Genomic DNA, 26,212 nt, shown 5'->3' with positions numbered 1-26,212 from the left:
CGGAGCTAATGCTTCAGGTTGGAGTGTCCTAATATCCACAGATGCTGTCTGACCTGCTTTGAGTGTTTCTATGTTAAGGTTCTGAAACCTGGGGGAATCTGGAGGCAGAGGTATGGGATAACCTACAGGATTATTTCTGTTTTCCACAAACGCTGTTGGACCCGCTGAAAAACACTAATCTCAGAGTTGTAATATGGTGACATATTTGTACTTCAATAATAAATTTGCTTTCAGTTGAACTGAGTTCCTCCAGCAATTTCTGTTTTGGTCCCATTAGTTAGAAGCAGGCAGAGCATGGAGCAGCTGTGCCCTCTGCTGTCCACTCTGCTACACTGCAGTTGCAAACACCGCGTAGAACAGGCAAGTTCTGTCTCACCACCTTCTTAAACCTTCTTCCTTCATCTCTCCCCCCTGCAGACACGATTCCCCATTTGCAAACCTCTCCCCACAAGTACACCCCAACACACAGACACACACACTTGGACACATACATAATTATACATATACACACACACACACACACACACACACACACACACACATCGACACACACAACCACACAATATACACACACATGTAAACACACATACACGCACACACAACTACGCACTCACATACACACACAAACACACACACACACACACACACACACACACACACACACACACACAAACACACACACACACGCGCAGACACTGAGGGAGCGTTGTTTCACAGTTCCTCAGTATGTGACACAATATACCAATTTATCTGTCTCTCTGACTCAGTGCCTCCCATACCTTGGTCTCCTCATGCGATGCTGATGATGTGCTTTCCCTTGCAGTACCTCCCGATGCAGACCCTGGTGAAGTTCATGGTGGACGTTGCCCGGGGGATGGAGTACCTCAGCAACAAGAACTTCATCCACAGGGACCTGGCTGCTCGTAACTGCATGTGAGTTGGGGTGGGATCTGCTCTGCACTCTGCTGCCCACTGAGTCCCTCTCAATGCAGCCTGCAGACTCAGTAACGTCACGTCTGAGGCACATGCTGAGAGTCAGGTTTATTGTCATCTGCACAAGTACATGTATGCACAGGCACAATGAAATACTTATTTGCAGCTGCATCACGGGCACGTAGCTTCAGATGCACAACTTTCAGAAGAAAGATATGCATGAAACAAGAATTATTCACAACTTTAACAAGGAAGAACACAACTAAGAACAGAAAAACAATAGTGCAAAGTGGTCAGTGTTGCTGTTCTGAAGTAGGGTCGTGGCAGTTGTTTCGAGAATCAAATGGTTACAGTGAAGTAGCTCTTCCTGGAACTGGTGGTGTGAGGCTTCAGGCTCCTATACCCCCTGCCCGATGGCAGCTGTGAGAAGATGGCATGGTTTGGATGGTGGGGATCTCTGATGATGGATGTTGCTGCCTTGGGGCAGGGCCTCCAGTGGAGGAGGAGGAGGAGGGGGGATGTGTTGGTCTGAGCATACTACTCTCTGCAGCTTCCGACATTCCTGCATGTTTGAACTGCTGCACCAGACTACGATGTAGGACACTTTCATCAGTACGTCTCTGGGGGCTGGGTTCAGTGACATGTCTACAAGTTGAGGATTTGTGCAGGATGGGTCAAGAATCTGATGGTTACAGGAAAGCCACTTTTCCTGAACCTGCAAGTGCAAGATTTAAGACCATAAGATATAGGAGCAGAATTAGGCCATTTGGCCCATCAGGTCTGCTCCACCATTTCATCACGGCTGATCTAACCTTCCTCTCAGCCCCAATCTCATTGCTGCTCTGCTGTCATCCCTGCCAGTGTTCTTTTCCAATCAATTCTGGCCAATTCCTCTCTCATGCCTTTGTAATTCCCTTTACTCCACTGTAGTACTGATGCATCTGACTTTAGCGTCTGCTTCTTAAATTTCAGGGTGAATTCAATCATATTATGATCATTTTCCCCCAAAGGTTCTTTTACCTTACAACCTCTTATCAATTCTGGTTCATTGCACAACACCCAATCCAGAATAGCTGATCCCCTACTAGGCTCAACCATGAGCTACTCTAAAAAACCCTCTCAAAGGCACTCTAGAAACCTCACCCCTCCAGAATCCAGCCCCAACCTGATTTTCCCAATATACTTGCATATTGAAGTCCCCCATGACTACTGCAACATTGCCCTTTTGGCATGCATTTTTTTTATCTCCTGTCGTAGACCATATTCTTGCTACTGTTTGGGAGTCTGTATACAACTCCCATAAGGATCTTTTTACCCTTGCAGTTCCTTTGTTCTATCCACAATGATTCAATACCTTCCAACCCTATGTCATCTCTATCTAATGATTTTTTACCAACAGAGCAATGCTGCCCCTTCTGCCTTCTTGTCCGTCCTTTTGATACAAGGTGCATCCTTGGATATTAAGCTGCCAGCTATAATCTTCTTTCAGTGATGCCGACAACATCATACCTGCCAATGTGCAACTGTGCTGCGAGTTCATCAAAGTTGCTGGTGAACGGCTATTGTCTCAGCTTGCCCCTGCCCCACCAAACTCGTTTCTGCACGTTCACCAGCAACTTTGATGTGTGTTGCTTGAATTTCCAGTATCTGCAGAATTCCTCGGGCTGCAAGTTCATCTAGTTTAATCCATATACTGTGTGCATTCAAATATAACACCTTCAGTCCTGCATTCACCCTTTTCAATTTTGTCTGCCTTTTAAGCTTCAACTCATCCTGTTGAAGTTGATCAACTTCACTTAACTATGCTCCAGGGACAATGTATAGCTTTTTAATCCACTGACCCAATGTGGCAGCAAACTGGAGTGAGAGAACTCGCCATGTTTAGACTACTTACCCATCTTTCAGAGGAAAGCGGGTCATCCAGAGGAATCCACTCAGTCACAGGGAGAGTGTGAAAACTCCACACATTCATCACCTTATTGAACTGGTTGGGACAGAACGTGGGTCTTTGGCACTGGAACATACTGGCTGTACCAGCTGTACCACTGTGAGGACAGATCCTTTCTAAACACAAGTGGGTTTGAGTGGGAAGACAGGCAGCAGAGTCTGGAATAACCTTGCCACAAGGCTCTCAAGGATATGTCTCAGACCTATGACAAACACTGATCACTCATTCTCACACAGTTAGTGTCACTGAAAATCTGTGGGCTGTGAGCTGTATGATGTCTAAAGGATCTCTCTGTTCATTATTCTCCCTCTGCCTCTCTCTCTCCTCCTTTCTCACTCCCCCTCCCCTTCCCCCTCCCCTCCCCTTCCCCCTCTCCCTCCCTTTCCCCTCCCCCTCCCCTTCCCCTCCCCTTCCCCTCTCCTTCCCCTTCCCCTTCCCCCTCCCCTTCCCCCTCACCCTCCCCTCCCCCCCTTCCCTTCTCCTCCCTTTCCAATCTCTCTCCTGTCTCTCTAATCCCCCTCTCTTTCATACTTACTTTCTCCCCTCTATCTCATTTTAGGTTGAATGAAAACATGAGTGTCTGTGTGGCTGATTTTGGCCTTTCCAAAAAAATCTACAACGGGGATTACTATCGCCAGGGCCGGATCTCGAAGATGCCCGTGAAGTGGATCGCGATCGAAAGCCTGGCAGACAGAGTTTACACAAGCAAGAGCGATGTGGTATGTACACTGTACCCTGAGCCACTTGGAGCTCCAACCTGGAAGATAATGTCTTGGTGTACGCAGTGCCCTGTGAATCTGGAGATGATGAGATACAGAGAGTCTTATGAAGTCAAGAATAAAGTGTCAATCTTTTAATTATAGTCACTTTATTAGGTGTTCTGTGGTTAAGAAGGCATGCGGTGCATTGGCCTTTATTAATCGTGGGATTGAGTTTAGGAGCCGAGAGGTAATGTTGCAGCTGTACAGGACCCTGGTCAGACCCCACTTGGAGTACTGTGCTCAGTTCTGGTCGCCTCACTATAGGAAGGACGTGGAAACCATAGAAAGGGTGCAGAGGAGATTTACAAGGATGTTTCTTGAATTGGGGAGCATGCCTTATAAAGATAGGTTGAGTGATCTTGGCCTTTTCTCCTTAGAATGATGGAGGATGAGAGGTGACCTGATAGAGGTGTATAAGATGATGAGAGGCATTGATCATGTGGATAGTCAGAGGCTTTTTCCCAGGGCTGAAATGGCTAGCACGAGAGGGCACAGTTTTAAGGTGCTTGGAAGTAGGTACAGAGGAGATGTCGGGGTAAGTTTTTTACTCAGAGGGTGGTGAGTGCGTGGAAGGGGCTGCCGGCAACCGTGGTGGAGGCGGAAACGATGGGGTCTTTTAAGAGACTCCTAGATGGCTACATGGAGCTTGGAAAAATAGAGGGCTGTGGGTAACCCTAGGTAGTTCTAAGGTAGGGACATGTTCGGCACAGCTTTGTGGGCTGAAGGGCCTGTATTGTGCTGTAGGCTTTCTATGTTCATAACAATTAAAAATAACAGGAACCAATTCACTGTACTGTAAGGGAGAGTAAGCAAAGTAGGAGAAAAAAAAAGACAAGGAGACGAAGAAGTTGAGGTCATCTTATACAAAAAGCTCACTGTCCAAAGAGATAAAGCAAATTCCAGTGATTAGAGATAGTCTATGAAGTAGAATCAAGTGGAATGACAGCTGGTACAGTAGAAACTTCCAGAAAAATACAGAAACAGCCATAATGCAATTGCTGAAAATTCACTGAAAAATGACGTCTATAAGGAAAAATACAAGAAAACATAGGAAAAGTTAAGCTACGATACTTTAATGGGCCTTTACACACAGATTGGGGGATGTCTGTACTGCATTGTACACAGAGTGGGGGGTGTCTATAATGTATTGTACACAGAGTGCAGGGTGTCTGTAATGCATTGTACACAGAGTGGGGGGTGTCTATAATGCATTGTACACAGACTGGGGGGGTCTGGAATGCATTGTACACGGACTGGGGGGTGTTTGGAATGCATTGTACACAGAGTGGGTGGTGTCTGTAATACATTGTACACAGATTGGGGTCTGTCCAGAATGCATTGTACACAGAATGAGGGTGCCTGTAATGCACTGTACACAGACTTGGGGGGGGGGTGGTTTGGAATGCATTGTACACAGACTGGAGGGTGTCTGTACTGAATAGTACACAGAGTGGGGAATGTCTGTAATGCATTGTACACAGAGTGGGGGGTGTCTGTAATGCATTGTACACAGACTGGGGGTGGTGTCTGGAATGCATTGTACACAGAGTGTGGGTGTTTGGAATGCATTGTACACAGAGTAGCGGTGTCTGGAATGCATTGTACACAGACTGGGGGGCATCTGGAATGCATTGTACACAGAATGGGGGGCATCTGGAATGCATTGTACACAGAGTGTGGGTGTTTGGAATGCATTGTACACAGAGTAGCGGTGTCTGGAATGCATTGTACACAGAGTGGAGGGTGTCTGTAATGCATTGTACACAGAGTGGGGGGGTGTCTGGAATGCATTGTACACAGAGTGGGATCTGTCCAGAATGCACTGCATACAGAGTGGTTGGTGTATGGAATGCATTGGGAGGTTGTGGTGGCAGATACATAGAGACATGTAAGAGTCTTTTAGGCAGGCAGATAATGGAGTGGCATGGACATTGTGTAGGCCGAAGGGATCAGTATAATTTAATTTCTTGTTTAATTAGTTGGACACGACATCATGGGCTGAAGAGTCTTTTCCCATGTACTGTTCTATGTTTCTGTCGACTGGGAATGGCGTTGATTCGAGAGTGGTGATCAGTTTGTAATCCTCATCACCAGAGATCAGAATCAGGTTTATTGCCACGGACACACTGTATATTGTGAAATCTGTTGTTTTGTAGTACTAGAGAGGTATCATCAGCATCTCTGGTTGTCTCCAATCTTGTCCGGGTTGTGTCTTTATTCCCTTTCTCTAAATCTGCTTGGCTTTAGGTTAAATTTGTTGTCATAGAAGGCTTTCCTAAGGCATAAGTATTATGAAAGTAATCTTACAGCAGCAACACAGTACTTTACAAACAGGATGAACACAAATTTAAATAAGAGAGGGGTGAGTTTAAAGGGGATGTGTGGGCCAAGTTTTCTCACATGAGAGTGGTAGGGTTGTTTAATCTACCCTGTGAATAACCTGCCGGTGTAGTGCTGGAAGCTGATACAATATTGATCTTCCAGAAGCTTTTAGATGGACACATGAATGGAGGGATATGGGTCACGTGCAGACAGAAGAGATTTAGTTTTATCCGTAGAGAGTTCGTAGGCCGATGGGTCTGTCCTTGGACTGTTTTATGTTCTGTCCAGTTTGCCGGCCTGTAGCCTGTCCTGGGACACCCTGATGGGTTTTAGAACCATAGAACATAGTCCTAGGGTTGAGGTTCTTAACTGGAAGAAGGCCAAATTTGAAGAAATGAGAAAAGATCTAAAAAGCGTGGATTGGGACAGGTTGTTCTCTGGCAAGGATGTGATCGGTAGGTGGGAAGCCTTCAAAGGAGAAATTTTGAGAGTGCAGGGCTTGTATGTTCCTGTCAGAATTAAAGGCAAATTGAATAGGAATAAGGAACCTTGGTTCTCAAGGGATATTGCAACTCTGATAAAGAAGAAGAGGGAGTTGTATGACATGTATAGGAAGCAGGGAGAAAATAAGGTGCTTGAGGAGTATAAGAAGTGCAAGAAAATACTTAAGAAAGAAATCAGGAGGGCTAAAAGAAGACATGAGGTTGCCTTGGCAGTCAAAGTGAAGGATAATCCAAAGAGCTTTTACAAGTATATTAAGAGCAAAAGGATTGTAAGGGATAAAATTGGTCCTCTTGAAGATCAGAGTGGTTGCCTATGTGAGGAATCAAAGGAAATGGGGGAGATCTTAAATAGGTTTTTTGCGTCTGTATTTACTAAGGAAACTGGCATGAAGTCTATGGAATTAGGGGAAACAAGTAGTGAGACCATGGAAACTGTACAGATCGAAAAGGAGGAGGTGCTTGCTGTCTTGAGGAAAATTAAAGTGGATAAATCCCCGGGACCTGACAGGGTGTTCCCTCAGACCTTGAAGGAGACTGGTGTTGAAGTTGCAGGGGCCCTGGCAGAAATATTTAAAATGTCGCTGTCTACAAGTGAGGTGCCGGCGGATTGGAGAGTGGCTCATGTTGTTCCGTTGTTTAAAAAAGGATCGAAAAGTAATCCGGTAAATTATAGGCCGGTAAGTTTAACGTTGGTGGTAGGTAAGTTATTGGAGGGAGTACTAAGAGACAGAATCTACAAGCATTTGGATAGACAGGGACTTATTAGGGAGAGTCAACATGGCTTTGTGCGTGGCAGGTCATGTTTGACCAATCTATTGGAGTTTTTCGAGGAGGTTACCAGGAAAGTGGATGAAGGGAAGGCAGTGGATATTGTCTACATGGACTTCAGTAAGGCCTTTGACAAGGTCCCGCATGGGAGGTTAGTTAGGAAAATTCAGTTGCTAGGTATACATTGAGAGGTGGTAAATTGGATCAGACATTGGCTCAATGGAAGAAGCCAAAGAGTGGTAGTAGAGAATTGCTTCTCCGAGTAGAGGCCTGTGACTAGTGGTGTGCCACAGGGATCAGTGCTGGGTCCATTGTTATTTGTCATCTATATCAATGATCTGGATGATAATGTGGTAAATTGGATCAGCAAATTTGCTGATGTTACAAAGATTGGAGGTGTAGTAGACAGCGAGGAAGGTTTTCAGAGCCTGCAGAGGGACTTGGACCAGCTGGAAAAATGGGCTGAAAAATGGCAGATGGAGTTTAATGCAGACAAGTGTGAGGTATTGCATGTTGGAAGGACAAACCAAGGTAGAACATACAGGGTTAATGGTAAGGCACTGAGGAGTGCAGTGGAACAGAGGGATCTGGGAATACAGATACAAAATTTCCTAAAAGTGGCGTCACAGGTAGATAGGGTCGTAAAGAGAGCTTTTGGAACATTGGCCTTTATTAATCAAAGTATTGAGTATAAGAGCCGGAATGTTATGATGAGGTTGTATAAGGCATTGGTGAGGCCGAATCTGGAGTATTGTGTTCAGTTTTGGTCACCAAATTACAGGAAGGATATAAGTAAGGTTGAAAGAGTGCAGAGAAGGTTTACAAGGTTGTTGCCGGGACTTGAGAAACTCAGCTACAGAGAAAGGTTGAATAGGTTAGGACTTTATTCCCTGGAGCGTAGAAGAATGAGGGGAGATTTGATAGAGGTATATAAATTATGATGGGTATAGATAGAGTGAATGCAAGCAGGCTTTTTCCACTGAGGCAAGGGGAGAAAAAAACCAGAGGACATGGGTTAAGGGTGAGGGGGGAAAAGTTTAAAGGGAACATTGGGGGGGCTTCTTCACACAGAGAATGGTGGGAGTATGGAATAAGCTGCTAGACGAGGTGGTAAATGCGGGTTCTTTTTTAACATTTAAGAATAAATTGGACAGATACTTGAATGGGAGGTGTATGGAGGGATATGGTCCGTGTGCAGGTCAGTGGGACTAGGCAGAAAATGGTTTGGCACAGCCAAGAAGGGCCAAAAGGCCTGTTTCTGTGCTGTAGTTTCTATGGTTTCTGTGGTAACACTACAGCACAGAAAACAGGCCATTTGGCCTTTCTAGTCTGTGCCAAAATTTTATTCCACTAGTCCCATTGACCTGCACCCAGTCCATAACCATCCAGATCTCTCCCATCCATGTATCTTATCCAACTTATTCTTAAAACTTAAGAGTGAGCCTGCATTTACCATGTCAGATGGCAGTTTGTTCCACACTCCCACCACTCTCTGAGTGAAGAAGTTCCCCCTAAACCTTTCCCCTTTCACCCTAAGGCCATGTCCTCTCATATTTATCTCTCCTAATCTAAGTGGAAAGAGCCAACTCACATTTACTCTGTCTATACCCCTCATAGTTTTGTAAACCTCTATCAAATCCCCCCTCATTCTTCTACGCGCCAAGGAATAAAGTCCTAACCTGTTCAATCTTTCCCTGTAACTCAACTCCTGAAGAACTAGCAACATCCTAGTAAATCTTCTATGCACTCTTTCAGTCTTACTGATATCCTTCCTATAGTTAGGTGATCAGCACTGTACACAATAGTCCAAATTTGGCCTCACCAATGTCTTAAACAACCTCACCATAACATCTCAACTCCTATACTCAATACTTTTTATGAATGCAAGGATGCCAAAAGCCTTCTTTACAACCCCATCTACCTGTGACGCCACTTTCAGGGAATTATGTATCTGAATTCCCAGAGCCCTTTGTTCCTCCACACTCCTCAGCGCCCTACCATTTACTGTGTATGTCCTACCTTTATTTTATCCTTCCAAAATGCAACACCTCACACTTGACTGCATTAAATTCCATCTGCCATTTTCTGGCCCATTTTTCCAGTTGGTCCAGATCTCTCTGCAAACTTTGAAAGCCCTCCTCGCTGTCCACAAAGCCTCCAATCTTAGTGTCATCAGCAAACCTGCTGATCCAATTTATCACATTGTCATCTAGATCATTGATATAAACAACAAACAACAATGGTCCCAGCACAGATCCCTGAGGCACACCACTAATCACAGGCCTCCAGTCTGAGAAGCAATCATCCACTAGCACTCTCTGTCTTCTCCCACACAGCCAATTTCGAATCCAGTTTACAACCTCTCCATGGATACCTAATGTCTGAACCTTCCGAACTAACCTCCCATGTGGGACCTTGTCAAAGGTCTTACTAAGGTCCATGTAGACAACATCCACAGTCTTTTCTTCATCTACTTTCTTGGTAACCTCCTCGAAAAACTCTATAAGATTCGTAAACACAATCTACCACACACAAAGCCATGCTGACTATCCTTAATCAGCCCTTGGCTGTCCAAATACTTGTATATCCGATCTCTCAGAACACCTTCCAATAATTTACCTACTACTGGTGTCAGGCTCACTGGCCTGTACTCACCTGGTTTACTTTTGGAGCCTTTTTTAAACAACGGAACAGCATGAGCTACCCTCCAGTCCTCCGGCACTGCACCCGTGGCTAAGGACATTTTGAATATTTCTGCCAGGGCCCCTGCAATTTCTACACTAGTCTCTCTCAAGGTCCGAGAAAATATCATGTCAGCCTGGGGGATTTATCTGCCTTTATTCGCTGTAAGGCAGCAAGCACCTCCTCCTCTTTAATCTCTATATGTTCCATGACACTACTGTAAGGGTCTTTGCCCCACTGACCCCCCGTTGCCTAGGGTGAATAGCTGTTGACCCCACCAAACAGATCAATTGCTTTGGTGCGGATAAGGTGTGAGTCGCCCAATGATCAGCCACAACACAAATATGAAAGAATATACAAAGTGCGAGTAAAGAATTATACTTTATAGCAAATCTTTGGTGATGGGTTAGTAGAAACAACTACAAGAAAAGGCGCCACATAAGTAACTTATCAGTCTTGTGCACATAATATTTTAATACGTTGGAGCTCACGCCTCCGATTCCATCCACAACGTCCTTCCGAGACTCCGGCCACCATCCGAACACCCGAGGTCCGGTGTCCACCGCCTGGGAACCGCTGTCCATTCCTCACCCGTCCGTCCTCTCTGCTCGCCTCCCACAAAAGACCGTGCTCCTCAACTCAGCACACGTATACAAGATAACAGAACATGACTTCCATTGGCTAACAAATGAATACAATTTCCATTATCTCCCTGTATAACCCAAACATTGCAGTTACAGAGAACCCCTTGCTCAGCAGTTAACATTACAAGAAGCCATTTTAATATAACACTTCAGAGAAGCGATCAACAGTTACCAGTGCATCTAGAATACTGAGAGCCTAAACTACTGCTTGTTTCCCTTCCTTCCATATACGCTATGCCAGTTTCCTGAGTAAATACTGATGCAAAAACACTGTTTAAGGTCTACCCCATCTCGTGAGGCTCCACACATAGACGACCACTCTGATGTTCTAGGGGACCAATTTTGTCCCTCACTATCCTTTTACTCTTAATATACTTGTAGAAACCCTTCGGGTTTACCTTCGCATTATCTGCCAAAGCAATCTCATGTCTTCCTTTTGCCTTCCTGATTTCCTTCTTTAGTATTTTCTTACATTTTCTATACTCTTCAAGTACCTCATTTGTTCCTTGTTGCCTATACCTGTTATACACCCTCTCTTTTTCTTAACCAGATCACCAATATCCCTTGAAAACCAAGGTTCCCTATGCCTGTTAACTCTGCCTTTAATCCTGGCAGGAACATGCAAACTCTGCACTTTCAAAATTTTGCCTTTGAAGACCTTCCACTTGCTGAACACATCCTTGCCAGAAAACAACTTATCCCAATCCACTCTTCCTAGATCCTTCCTCATTTCCACAAAATTGGCCCTTCTCCAATTTAGAACCTCAACACGAGGACCAGACCTATCCTTATCCATAATTAACTTGAAACTAATGACATTGTGGTCACTGTACCCAAAATGTTCACCTACACATACTTCTGTCACCTGACCTATCTGGTTCCCTAACAGGAGATCAAGTATTGCATCCTCTCTTGTAGGTACCTCTATATATTGATTTAGAAAACTTTCCTGAACACATTTGGCAAACTCCAAGCCACCTAGCCCTTTCACAGTGTGGTAGTTCCAGTCAATATGTGGAAAGTTAAAATCCCCTGCTATTATAACTTCCTGTTTCTTACATCGGTCTACTATCTCGCTACAGATTCGCTCCTCCAATTCTCTCTGACTATTGGGCGGTCTATAATACAACCCTATCAGTGTGGTCACCCCTTTCCCCTTCCTCAGCTCCACTCATATGTCATAGTCATAGTCATACTTTATTGATCCCGGGGGAAATTGGTTTTCGTTACAGTTGCTCCATAAATAATAAATAGTAATAGAACCATAAATAGTTAAATAGTAATATGTAAATTATGCCAGTAAATTATGAAATAAGTCCAGGACCAGCCTATCAGCTCAGGGTGTCTGACCCTCCAAGGGAGGAGTTGTGAAGTTTGATGGCCACAGGCAGGAATGTCTTCCTATGATGCTCTGTGTTGCATCTCAGTGGAATGAGTCTCTGGCTGAATGTACTCCTGTACCCACCCAGTACATTATGTAGTGGATGGGAGACATTGACCAAGATGGCATGCAACTTAGACAGCATCCTCTTTTCAGACACCACCGTCAGAGAGTCCAGTTCCATCCCCACAACATCACTGGCCTTACAGATGAGTTTGTTGATTCTGTTGGTGTCTGCTACCCTCAGCCTGCTGCCCCAGCACACAACAGCAAACATGATAGCACTGGCCACCACAGACTCGTAGAACATCCTCAGCATCGTCCGTCAGATGTTAAAGGACCTCAGTCTCCTCAGGAAATAGAGTCGGCTCTGACTCTTCTTGTAGACAGCCTCAGTATTCTTTGACCAGTCCAGTTTATTGTCAATTCGTATCCCCAGGTATTTGTAATCCTCTGCCATGCCCACACTGACCCCCTGGATGGAAACAAGGGTCACCGGTACCTTAGCTCTCCTCAGGTCTACCACCAGCTGCTGCAGATAATTCTGCTCACACCATGTGACAAAGTTACCTACCGTAGCCCTGTACTCAGCCTCATCTCCCTTGCTGAGGCACCCAACTATGGCAGAGTCATCCGAAAACTTCTGAAGATGACAAGACTCTGTGCAGTAGTTGAAGTCCGAGGTGTAAATGGTGAAGAGAAAGGGAGACAAGACAGTCCCCTGTGGAGCCCCAGTGCTGCTGATCACTCTGTCGGACACACAGTGTTGCAAGCACACGTACTGTGGTCTGCCAGTCAGGTGATCAAGAATCCATGATACCAGGGGAGCATCCACCTGCATCGCTGTCAGCTTCTCCCCCAGCAGAGCAGGGCGGATGGTGTTGAACGCACTGGAGAAGTCAAAAAACATGACCCTCAGTGCTGGTTGGCTTGTCCAGGTGGGCGTAGACATGGTTCAGCAGGTAGGCGATGGCATCCTCAACTCCTAGTCGGGGCTGGTAGGTGAACTGGAGGGGATCTACGTGCGGCCTGACCATAGGCCGAAGCAGCTCCAGAACAAGTCTCTCTAGGGTCTTCATGATGTGGGAGGTCAATGCCACCGGTCTGTAGTCATTGAGGCCGCTGGGGCGCGGCGTCTTCGGCACAGGGACGAGGCAGGATGTTTTCCACAGTACAGGAACCCTCCGGAGCCTCAGGCTCAGGTTGAATACATGGCGAAGTACTCCACATAGCTGAGGGGCACAGGCTTTGAGCACCCTGGTACTGACACCATCCGGTCCTGCAGCCTTGCTTGGGTTGAGACGTTTCAGCTGTCTTCTCACCTGTTCAGCTGTGAAGCCCACCATGGTGGTTTTGTGTGGGGAAGGGGTATAGTCATGCGAGCAGGGTGGAGGACTGTGAGGAGGGGTAGGAGGGGAGAGTGGAATATATGTTGGTTGGGGGCCAACAACAGATGGTTCATGTGTGGGATGGGCAGAGGTCACAACGTCAAATCTGTTAAATGTTACGTACCCCGTAACTGGGTTGCCAAACCAGCAGAAATGGATCACTCAGTTGGAGTCTGGATTACTGGAACTAAGAAAGTTTTATTAAAGAAATAAGCAACACAATACTCTAATCAAAAGGATAATAAATGCAACAGTTCAGCAATGATAAACACACATGTACACAGAACTAGGATAATAGGATCAATCAAGCTCTATTGTAGCCTAGGGGTAAATGACCAGTTTCAAAGTGATGCAAAGTTCAGTTCAGTTCACAGTAATCACTGCCGTGCCGGTGGACAGTGGGGAGGAAGGAGAGAGAGAGCAAAAGCGAATGAATATTCAAAACGGCTTCCACACAGACCTTCGATATTCCTCGCAGTCAGCTTTCGGGCGAGCCCTTTGTAATGTCTTCTGAGGTCACTGACTGTGACCCATCCGTTCCAGACACAATCGTTCTTCCGCGGTGAACCCAGCACCCAGGCAAGGGTGGACACACACACCAGGTTCCCGCCGATCTGTACCTTTCTACCCTGTGTGTCTCTGGCCTGTCCCGCGACCAGACCTCCAACAACGCCCACCGACTTGTGGGAGGCGCACCGCTTCCAGGGTCTTGTTACCTCGTGGTGTTGTGTGTGTCCTGCCTTAGCAACCTGTCCCTTTTTATTCCCCTGCTGGGGTATCGCCTGTCCATCACACTTCAAACAGTTCAGGGTTCAAACGGAGCCGATCTTGACTATACCCAGACCGGTGTCTCCTTCCGTTAAACTCTCTCGTCTCTTCATTAACATTTCCAAATGTTGCTCCATTGTCTTCCTTATCTCTCTTTCTCCTGAAGACAGGTGGCAGATCAACTGCTGATCCCACTGGTGCCAGCACAGGACAGTTAACATCTTAATCTATGTGTACTTTTTGTAACCCTCTTTCGTTACATAAAGAACAAGTTAAGTTCATTGGCCCTGTCCACACTGCCTCCCGCTCCTCTGTTGCTAGTTTGCCGGAACCCAGTGATGGTCCTCATCCCCCTCCAGACCTCTCTCATGTTGTTCTGCTGGAGTTTCCACTCAAGCTTCCTCCTGTACCTGTCTTTAGCCTCCCTGATCCTGGCTTTCAGGTCCCTCTGTATTGCCCTCAGCTCCTCCCTATTTCCATCTCTAAACGCCCTCTTTTTAGCGTTCAGGATGTCCTTAATGTCCTTTGTCACCCATGGCTTGTTATTTGAATAACAAAGGACAGTTTTTGTCGGAACATTGCAGTCCACACAGAAGTTGATGTAATCAGTGATGCACTCTGTGAGCCCATCAATATCCTCTCTATGTGGCTCACAGAGTGCCTGCCAGTCTGTCACCTCAAAACAACCCTGGAGCGCCTCATAAGCCTCCTCTGACCATTTCCTCACTGTCCTCGAGGTTGCAGGTTTACTCTTCACCAGAGGAACGTAGCAGGGTTTTAGATGCACCAGGATGTGATCTGACCTTCCCAGTGGGGGGAGGGGAGAGGAGCTGTATGTTAGCGTACATCAAATCCAGAGTCCTCTCCCCTCTGCTTGTACAGCTCACATACTGCAGGAAGTTGGGCAGTGTTCTAGCAGTCTTCTAGGTTGAAGTCACCCGAGATGGTAATGAGGGCAGTCGGTTGCTGAGTTTGTAATCTGGCTATGACGGTGTAAATGATGTTATACGCTGACGTCGGGTTGGCAGAGGGAGGGATGTACACAACAACCACAATTGCATGCGAGATTTCCCTTGGCAAATAATATGGCCGGAGTCCAACAGCAAAAAGTTCAATATCCGGGCTACAAGCACGTTCCTTGATCGTAATATGCCCAGGATTGCACCATCTGTTATTTACCAGAACCTCCAGCCCCCCTCCTTTACACTTACCGCTCTCAGTGCAATTCCGGTCAGCTCGAACGGTCTGGAAGCCCTCTATGGAAACGCTTTGATCGGGTATGTCCTCGTGCAGCCACGTCTCAGTAAAACACGTGACACTGCTCTCCCGAAATGTTCTCTGACTCCTGACAAGCGCAGTCAGTTCATCCATTTTATTCCCCAGCAATCTCACATTTCCCATGATGAGAGAGGGGAGACATGGCGTATAACTTCTCTACTCCAAAAGCCTCTGTTGTCTCGACCCGGTCCTCTTCCCTCGCCTTTTCGATCCCCCTCTGCATCCTCTGTGTGTTTCCCTCCAGATTTCAGCCGGGATGTCCGCTGCTCTGTTCGCTAAACCGGCGGGCATGAGCGCCATCAATTGGTCCCTGGAGTAAACAATGTGGCCATCCTGCTGCCACGCTAACGAGACGTGTCTGAATGTAACTAATTCCAGCACTAAAAAAGCAAGTAAAACTCTCTCCACCAGCATGTTAGAGAGGGTGCAGCATCAACGTGTTACCATGAGAAAAAAAATACAACAAATGACTAAGTTAAAAAGTTTAAAAGTAAGAAACAACGGAGCAACTGTAACCGGCTGCATGCACGACCGGTGCATGCGCATAAGCCATATGGTCTTTGTAGACAAGCCCTCCAGGCTGTCCTGTCTACGCACAGCTGTGATATTTTCCCTGACTAGTAATGCCACTCCTCCCCCTTTCATCCCTCCCTTTCATCCCTCCCCCTCTATCACGTCTGAAACTACGGAACCCCGGAACACTAAGCTGCCAGTCCTGCCCCTCCTGCAACCAAGTCTCACTAGTAGCAATAACGTGCCAATACACGCCCTAAGCTCATCTGCTTTACCTTTAATACTCCTTGCATTGAAATAGATACACCTGAGAACATTTCTATCACGCACAAACTTTTGATTTCTGTCTATACATGCAGTCCTCGCATAACCTTTATCCTCCTCCACCTCACTATCTGCTCTAACGCTCTGCAAATCTAGTTTAAACCCCCCTGAGCAGCACTAGCGAACCTACCCGCAAGGATGTTAGTCCCCCTCCAGTTCAGGTGCAAACCATCCCGTCAGAACAGGTCCAACAAAGCCCAATTGTCCGGAAACATGAAGACTTCCCTCCTGCACCATCTCCTTAGCCACGTATTTAGCTGCATTATCTTCCTATTTCCAGCCTCACTAGCATGTGGCACGATTAGTAATCCAGAGATTCTTTTCTAGGTCCTGTCTGGTTTGCCAGACTGCAGCCTGGTCTGGAACACCCTGATGGGTTTTCTAGGTTCTGTCTAGTTTGCCAGACTGCATCCTGGTCTGGAACACCCTGATGTGTTTACTAGGTTCTGTCAGGTTTTCCAGACTACAGCCTGGTCTGGGACACAGCCTGATGTATTTTCTCTCTCTACTTTGCAGTGGTCCTACGGTGTCACCATGTGGGAGATTGCAACCCGTGGACAGACACCTTACCCAGGTGTGGAGAACAGCGAGATCTATGACTACCTGCGGCAGGGCAACAGACTGAAACAGCCACCTGACTGTTTGGATGTACTGTAAGGACCTTTAACCCCTCTCACCCAAAACATGCTGTATCCTCCAACTCAGAATACAGAGAATTCCTTCGTTGTAATGTTGTTTAATATATTTGTAGTTTCATTTCTGAGCACAGAATTTCTATGGACATGTGGAATTTTTCCTGAATTGCAGGTCAACTTTTCACTCCCCTCCGTAGACACCACCTGTCTGGTGCGTTCCTCCAGCATCTTGTGGGCAGGTGCTCAATATTTTCAGCATCCACAGAATCTTCTGTCCGGTCAGACTGGGGCATTTCCGTGGCCTTCATTCCCCATTCAGGGGGCTGGAGTGGAGCAGAGCTGGGAGCTCTGAGCGGACTCACTCACAGATATGACAGCCATGCTTTATTTTAATTTAAAAGGTTTATTCAAGTAACACAACACAATATCACAACATGCTATAATACAATGTATAGGACTTCATAAAACACACTATAGTTTGATAAAGTGAAGCACAATAAGTTATTTAAAATATTACAGGAAACTCTAGATCTAGATTTGAAAGACCTCCACCTAATCAGAAATCTGTACTGGGAACAAACCGCCACTGTAAGAATAGATGGAGAAGTGAGTCAGTTTACGAAAATCAAGAGAGCCGTTAGACAAGGGTGTGTTTTCTCCCCTGATTTATTTAATGTGTACAGTGAAACAATATTACAAAAATTAAGAGATCTTAGGAATCAATAATTTCAGATATTCAGATGACACTGTGTTAATTGCAAGTATGGAGGAAGAACTACAAAACTTAATTGATATAGTTGTTGAACAAAGTGCAAAATGGGTCTATCTATCAATTGTAAAAAGACAGAATGTATGGTGATATCCAGAAATAAGGAGAATCGTATCTGCAGGCTGAGAGTAAATAGGGAAGACATAAAACAAGTGAAGAACTTTTGCTACTTAGGAAGCTGGGTGACATAAGATGGCGGGTGGGACTTGGACATCAAAAGAAGAATAGGGATAGCAAAAGACACCTTTACGAGAATGAAGAGTATACTGACCAACACTAAACTAGGCATGACAACCCGCCTCAGAGTACTGAAATGTTACGTTTATCCAGTTATGTTATATGACTCTCAAAATGTTGGACAATATCTAGTAACATGAGGAAACGAATTGTAGCAGCAGAGGTGTGGTTTTTGAGGAGGATGCAAAGAATATCATGGACGAAACGAATATCTAATGAGGATGTTATGAACAGAGCAAACACAAAAAGAGAAATAATGTATGAGATCATGAAAAGGCCACGTAACTTCATTGGACATGTGATTAGGAAAGAGGAGTTAGAATGCACGGTAATTATGGGAAAGGTTGAAAGGAAGAAAGCAAGAGGAAGACAAAGACAAATGATGATGGAGACAGCAGCTAGAGAACTGGAAATGAATACCAATGAATTGATCCACTTGACCCGAAACAGGGGTGTGTGGGCCATGGCAGTCAAAGCTCAAACTGGGCATGGCACCTGATGATGATGATGATGATGATGATGATGATGATTTATAGTTTCAAATTAAAACACACTCAAGCTCCCGAGGAGCCCAACATTTCTGGGTATTCCTCTTTGTTCCTGTGGCATGCTCCTTCTCCAAGGATAGCCAAGCACAGACATACAGTAACCCCAAAAGAGGGGTGGGGAGTCCCCTCAGGCAGAATCCTCAACTGTCTGCCACTGGACCCATGAATGGCCAGCTTGGCCAGGCCCAGCAGGTCCCTGAGTGACTCCCCCACCCCCTGACTTGCAGCCTGTGTGGCCAAAGATCAGGAATGCGGGGCTGAAGTGCAGCCAGAACCGGAGGAAAAGCACCTTCAGATATTCAAACAGAGGCTGTTACCTCTCACACGCCACATACTGTTTCCTCTCGGCCACAGAAATGTCAGATGCCGGGAAGTCCGTAGACCGATTCAAGAATTTATTGCATGGTACTGCTCTGCCCCAGGACCCCGGTGTATAGTGGGAGGGCTCCTTCATAATGAGACCTTAACTGGGGCCCTCCCTGATGGCCATTCTTCCCATGCCTGCTCACTCTCCATTTACCGCTGTTACCATGATCCTCTCCCGCACACTGGTTGTGTTGGTTTCTGACTTACGGACTGTTCAGATTATGAGCAATTCTCAGAGACTTTGGCAGTGTTCCACTCACTCTAAACACGGATGCTTGCTGGCGAAAGTCCAAAGTGTGTTTGAAGGGTGTAGGCATGTGCTAAAGCGTTAGATCTATCTCTACTTTGCTTTGTGTGTGTAGGTGAGGATAGAATCTTGGGGAAGTACATGGGAAATTGGGCAGAAAATAAGAAACTGCAAAGAGTTGTGGACACAGTACAGGACATCATGGAAACCAACCTCTATCTATACTTCCCACTGCCTTGGAGAAACAAAAAATAATCAGACCCCACCCACTCCAGACATTCTCTCTTCTGCCCCCACCCATCAGGTAGAGGATACAAAAGCCTGAGAGCATGAACCACCAGGCTCAGGCAGTCTCTGTCTTTCTCTTTGTACAATGAGTTTCCCTCATACAACAAGATGATTCTTGCCCTCACAATCTACTTGTTTACCTGCACTGCACTTTCTTTGTAACTGTAATGCCTTAATCTGCATTCTGTTACCGTTTTCCTCCTTAATTCCTCAGTGTGTTGTGGATTTTTGGCATGCAAAACTAATTTTTTCACTATACATGTGACAATAATAAACCAAAGGAGTTAATGTAGGATTAGTACAATGGGTGGTTGGTGTTCAGTACAGAGTTGATGGGCTGAAGGGCCTATTTCATTGCTGTATCTCTCTACGACTCTGTGTGGTCATACCATTGACTCTTGACTCCTCTTTGCAGGTACGAGTTGATGTACTATTGCTGGCAACTAAATCCTAGAGAACGGCCAACATTTGAGATAATCTGCTGTCAGCTGGAGAAAATTCTAGAAGACCTGCCGGACCCTTCAGATCCAGAGGAGATCCTCTACGTCAACATGGAGGACGCCTGTGGGCGGCGGGACAGCAGCTGTGAGCAGGGAGCGGTGGGGGGCAGGGACCTTGAGGAGTGTCTAAAGAACTCCAGCTCGCAATTCTCCAAAGCGCCCACCACCACCACAGTTGACGTCCACCAGACGGACACAGTTGACCGCTACGTCCTGTGCCCACCCGCTGAGACAGCCCGTCTCATGGCAATGGCCTCACTCTCCAGCGCCAATGATCCATGCTCGCTGGCTGATGATCTTCCACTGGAGGAGCTGTGTGGGAAGGATTGCAAGTGATAGAGATGGTGTGCCATTCGCTATGTTTTGTGTTTACAAGTGCCTTACCTTCAACAATCTCTCCATTCAGCTCCAAGCAGGCACTTCCAAAAGTCACTATGACCACAGTGGTACAGGGAACAGCCTCTTGGCAACTGTGGCAACTGGAGCCGTTGTTACAGACAAACCAATCAAATCAACCATTCCCAAACCCAATCTATTTAGCACAAAATCTCTCGTATGCCATGAAACTCAAAGTTTCCCGCTTGTTTAATGCTTGGCATTCTTCATTTCCTTTAAAGTGGAATTCATGAGATGAGATATCTCCAGACTTCCAGTCACCAGGGGCCGGTTTTCCCTTATCATCTCCCTGCTTCCCATCCCGGTGACACCACACTGCGAAGTCTGGAATATTGCTGCCCAAACAAGAACCGGATCCTGAGCACCTTTTGGAATTGTGGTTCAGTTTTTGTTGGTGAGGTGTGGTGGAGTCAATCACTATGGAGCCTAGCATACTGGGTATCCATGACCCAGCTTACATTTTCACTGATGGTCAATGAGTTGTGAGTTCTGCGGGAACCTCGGACTCAGTTTTTTAACTTTTATATTTGGCAATGGGAAAAGGAAATATTTGTGACATAAAAAAATTTATTAACAATGGATCAGATGAGGTTTTCCTCAAAATTTATATTTTCCTTAACTATTTAAGATAAAGTTGGAATGAGAGGGAGAAATGTTAGCAGCAAAGTATAGACAGGCGGAGGACCATGTTCTGAGAACATGCTGCTTTCCAAGCTTCTTCCTGTATCTCCCTAGTAGACTCAAAATCAGACGTATTTCATCTCAGTGATAACAAGTATACATGCAAGGATCATTACTGGGTAACTGGGGTATAGTTAGCATTCCCTCGGTGGAAGGAACTTTCTCAAGCACCACACTGAACACATAGACATCACTCAAAGGCTGAATATCGAGCACTTTGTACCAGTCTCGAGGGCTGGAAAAGTATAGACACTGTGACCTCTCTGCCAACTGAACATGCCGCACTTTAGACTGACTTGCGCACAGTGGGAAGAAACCTCTGACCGTGAGTTCCAGCATTGGTGTCAGAGAGCTGGTCGAATTATTAGGTACTTTGCTTCTGGGGTTAAGTGTTGGTTCAATAGCTCAATAACTCTGTACCTCTCCTCATTTGTTGGACAATTGCCAGTGTGGTGGGCCACTGCTCCTCATTGTGACCTTAACCAGTAGATATTTCAGCAGCTTTCTGTGCAGTTGGCTTTTTGTTAGCAATCATTTTGCTGTGTCTCAAGTGTGAACCCTTTTACAAACCAGGCCTGCAGTAGCTTGGAAAAGGAGTCAAGTAAACCAGGAGAGCAACAGCAGACTTCTTGGCAGTGGTGCTTTGTTGACCAGGACACTGATTCTTGGGGGCGAGAGTCAGCATCCACCCCAACAGCCAGAACCATTTAAATTTTGAATGCCAACAACAGTTATTTTCAAAGAAACCTCTTTGGGCAAAAGACAGTTTTAGCCATCGAGACCCAATCTTTGGGCTTTCAGTGCCTGGGCAAGATTAATATGGTGTTTTTGTGTGGCATTTGACCTCAGGCACACTCTGGTGTGAACTCAAGCCAGGGGATGGCACTCATGTTGCATAGATGGACCAATCACCTTCCAGATACCTGTTCCATTGATGGTACGCTGAGAAGTCTGGGATACCCACTGTGTACATTCAGAAGTAATTGACCAATGAAAAACTGACTTTTTCATTGCTCTATCATATTCAATTTGCTATTGTTGATTTTTTAAATTCCTTATGAATGAACTGACCCCACATTAACATGCAATGTCTTAGAGTCAGACAGCACAGGAACAGGCCCTTCACCCTAGCTGGTTCATGCCCACCTGTTAGTTCCAGTTGCCTGCATTAGGCCAAAGACGTTTGTTCCCACATGGTGCAGTGGGGCTGTACAAGGCCCGAATGCTTAACCAACGAAGGGGCTCACCTTCTCGAGCATTCTGAGTTAGTTAGACAGCTACCAACACTGGAGCAATTGTCCACTGCCAACACAACACAGTTACAAGAGGCCAAGACTGCAGGAAAGATTGAACAAAAGAATCCCATCAGAACTTCATTAGGAATTTGGCAAGCAAAGGTTTTATTCGTATTCAGGCTTCAATTAATACGATTTTCAGTAACCACAATTGAATCTACAACAGTATGTATCTTCCTGAGATTCAGTGTTCCTATTCACCACTGCAGAAGTACTCAGGACAATACTGTCGTGCCCACTCAGACACACTGCCAAAGTCAACAACTACATTAACCACACTGCCAACGGCCTGATTATCTTTGGCCACCTGCCTTTTAATCTACTCAATAGTCCGGCTGCAATGTCTGAGACAGTAAGAAGAATTAGGTCACTTGGCCCAACAAGTTTCCTCCTCCATTCCATCATGGCTGATTTATTCTCCCTCTCAGTCTCACTCTCTTGCCTTCTCCCCATAATCTTTGATACCCTTACTAATCAAGAACCGATCAACCTCCACTTTAAATATACCCAATGATATAAATTCGACAGATTCACCACTCTGGCTAAAGTTGTTCGTCCTCAGGTCTAAGACACCAGGTTTCAGTGAGGGGAATGGGTGGATGTGCCACTCTGTAGAGAATGCATCAGTGTACTGTATAATTGTCAGTGTGTAATTAGGCAGAAGAGTTATTCATCATAAGCAGCTGGAAGCACTCATCAGGTCAGGCAGGATCTGTGGAAAGAGGAACAGAGTTAATGTTTCAGATCTAACTAACGGTCTCAGACCTGAAATATTAACCAGTTCTCTCTCTACAGGCGCTGCCTGACCTCCTGCGTGTTCCTCTTTCTCCACAGATGCTGCCTGACCTGCTGAGTGTTTCCACCAGTCTCAGTTTATATTTCTGATTTCCAGCATCTGCAAGGACTCAGTGGATTTACTATAAAACATCAGTAACACAGAAATTTAACACCTTTGCAGCTAAAAAAACATCCAAGCTGATAAAGTGACCTTTGGAGGACTTGGTGATAGGGAAGGTCTATTAGAATTTGTCTCCAATTGGGTTGGGTTACTAACCAATAATGATGGAAAATCAGAGTGGGAAAATTTCCCCCTGTGTAGCGGTGGTTATTAACTACCCTGACGCCAAAACTAAGTCACCTGAAGGAGTCAATTCCCACTGCTGTCTGTCAGGAGTTTGTATATTCTCTCCGTGACGGCGTGAGTTTCCTCCAGTTGCTCCGGTTCCCTTCCACGTTTCAAAGTTGTCGGGTTAGTAGCTTAATTGGAGATGGGTGTAATTGTGTAGCACAGCCTCACTGGGCAGGCAGGGCCTGCTACCATGCTGTATCTCCAACTAAAAATTTAACAAAAATAAAAACATCAAGCGTTCTCCTGAACCAAAATTCACCCTTAAAGTAAAATAGGATAAACTTGACAGTTGGAGGCAATATGACTTTGACCTTTTAGGTCTGGGGTCAATGTATTTTTTTCTACTTTGCCAGGAATATAATATTCTCTCTTGACTTTTGGGTTTCAGTAAGGTATTTGTTCAAATTTATGGGCTAGAAATATTCCAAAGGAGCAAATGGCCAAGATTGCCAAGTGCGTTGATTTGCATTTCTCCTGGCCCTTCCTGTGAGCCACTGGGGCGATACAATGGAACAAATGGCGCACAGTGCTAGTGACCTCATTTCCATCCAGACCACCTGTGCTGCATGTTCCCCCTGTAACCTCATGGGACTCTCCACAGGTACTCTAAATTCCTTGCCATGTTCCTCCACAGATTCTCTGCTCTCCTCATCACATTGTCCCTGTAACCTCATGGGTTTCTCCAGTTTCTTCGCCACGTTGTTCGTGTAACCATGTGGGTTTCTTCACAGGTTCTCCAGATTCCTCACACATCTCAAACTAATGCCAGTTAATGGGTTAATTACCCTGGTGTGTCAATCTGCAGTAGAATCTGGAGAGAGCTGATGGGGATGAGGGAAGAATAAACAAATGGGATTAATGTAAAACTAGTGTGAATAGCTGGCTGGCATAAACTCGATGGACTGAAGGGCCTGTTTCTGTGTTGTATGACTCTGTGACTCCATCATGCCTTAAGGTTACCCAGTAACCCAAGACCTTTGTTGTCCATTCCCCTTACCATTTCCTGTAATCCATCTACCCAATCTCCAACCTGTTTTCATAGTAAACATGGCATTTGTGTGAAATCTACCAAGATGAGGGATTATATATCCAAACATCTGGAAGTTGGAAATCTTTTGCATCAAACCAAACCCACAGAGAGCACCTACCGCTGGTCTAGGATATTCTGGGAATCAAAGGACCACCTACCACTGGTCCAGGATATCCCAGGCAGCAGTGGACCATATACTACTGGTCCAGGATATCCCGGGGATCAGTGGACCACCTACTACTGGTCCAGGATATCCTGGGCAGTAGCTGACTCCAAGCAAAGCTATGCTATGATTGATTTCTTAAACTTTGCAGGTCTCTTTCTTACAAAAGTTTTTATACAAGTGTATATACTTGATTCAAGCTGTAATTAATTGCATCTATTAGTTGCTGTTCAGGCTGAGAGCTATATCGCGGCTAAACATTGATGTACATGCTTTTTATTAAATAAATTCTCTTTATTAGTCTGATTGTCGGTAGTATGATTGTCATATTAGTCTGATTGTCATTGGACTGAACTAAAATTAATCAGATAACGTTTGTATCATGAAGCCTTGCAACAGCAGAAACTTAATGTCTTACCCGAATTGCTGAGTCAGAATGCCGAAGGTCAGGGGTAACATCTGGCCCACTGCGCCTATCAGAAGATGGGACAGTGAGGATGTGTTGGGGGCTGTAACGGACTGGATTGGGATGGAAGGACAGTGGTTGGTGGGTGACTCAGGTGAGTGGGTTGTGTTTGGGTTTGAGTGGCTAAGGGTGAAATGTTCGGAGAAGGGTGACCGAGATGGGTTTTTCAGAATGGAGGTGAGTTTGGCAAGGGTTATTTAGTGTAGGTATTTGGAGGGGGGTGTTTTGGGAGGAAGGGGTGATTGAGATGGGATTCTTTGGGAAGGAGCACATACAAAATGCTGAAACATCTGTGGAGAGGAATAAACAATTGCTGTTTCAGGCCAACACCCTTCGTCAGGTCTGGACAGGAGGGGGAGGGGAAGAAGTACGAGCTAGCAGGTGATAGGTGAAACGGGGTGAGGGGGATTGAGGGTGGTCGGGGAGGGGGATGAAGTGAGAAGCTGGGAGGTGATAGGTGGAAGAGGATGAAGAAGAAGAAGGAATCTGATAGGAGAAGAGTGGGCCATAGAAGAAAAGGAAGGAACGAAGTTCAAAGTAAATTTATTATCGAAGTACATATATGTCACCATATACAACCATGAGATCCATTTTATTGTTTCTCTGCGACCACGTTTTGTGTGGATGTGCTCAATGGTTGGGACGGTTTTGTCTGTGACAGACATTTTTGTACATTTTATATTCAAGGAATTTGTGCTTCCATTCCAGGCTGTGATGCAGCCTGTCAATATACTCTCCACCAAACATCTCAAAGTTTTAGATGTCATGCTGAATCTGCAAACTCCTAAGTAGAGATACTGGTGCGCTTTCTTCTTACATGCTGGTCCTCCAAAACAGTAATCGAGGAGTTTAAAGCTCCTGACCCTCTCTCCCTCTGATCCCCTGATGAGGACTGGCTCATGGACTTCCAGTTTTCTGCTCCTGAAGTTAATAATCAGCTCCTTGGTCTTTCTGACAATGTTGTTGTGGCACCACTCAGCCAGATTTTCAAACCCTCCTATATGCTGATTCATCACGATCCTGCCCACAACGGTGGTGTCATCAGTCAGTGGTGATCTTGAGACTTTTGCTCTTCAAGGCTTCAGTCAGAGAAAGCAAAGAGAGAAGAGCTCGAGGTTTAAGTGTTTTTTTTCTTTTTTCCTTCTTTATATCTGCTCAGCTAGAACAGTAGAGATGCCAGGCAAGGTAGTTGAATGTTCTTCTTGCGGGATGTGGGAAGGTAGGGAGACTTTCAGTATAGTATCCCTGA

The 26,212-nt window shown here is 45.6% G+C and overlaps 1 protein-coding gene across 2 annotated transcripts in view; it reads left to right on the top strand.

The window, feature by feature from the left end:
- Positions 1 to 24,797, top strand: part of axl (AXL receptor tyrosine kinase) — a 189,314-nt gene extending 164,517 nt beyond the window's left edge. For both annotated transcript variants that reach the window (XM_072269785.1, XM_072269784.1), the window contains 4 exons: positions 824 to 933; positions 3,441 to 3,600; positions 16,730 to 16,866; positions 19,719 to 24,797. In XM_072269785.1, the coding sequence (XP_072125886.1) occupies positions 824 to 933; positions 3,441 to 3,600; positions 16,730 to 16,866; positions 19,719 to 20,139 (828 nt within the window). In that variant the 3' untranslated portion in view covers positions 20,140 to 24,797. The remainder of the gene's footprint in view (positions 1 to 823; positions 934 to 3,440; positions 3,601 to 16,729; positions 16,867 to 19,718) is intronic.
- Positions 24,798 to 26,212: the final 1,415 nt, after the last annotated feature.

The sequence above is a fragment of the Mobula birostris genome, chromosome 10 (assembly GCF_030028105.1).
Source record: "Mobula birostris isolate sMobBir1 chromosome 10, sMobBir1.hap1, whole genome shotgun sequence".
Taxonomy (NCBI): domain Eukaryota; kingdom Metazoa; phylum Chordata; class Chondrichthyes; order Myliobatiformes; family Myliobatidae; genus Mobula; species Mobula birostris.
Note: the sequence above shows the minus strand (reverse complement) of the source record. Positions and strands in the feature narration are given on the sequence as shown.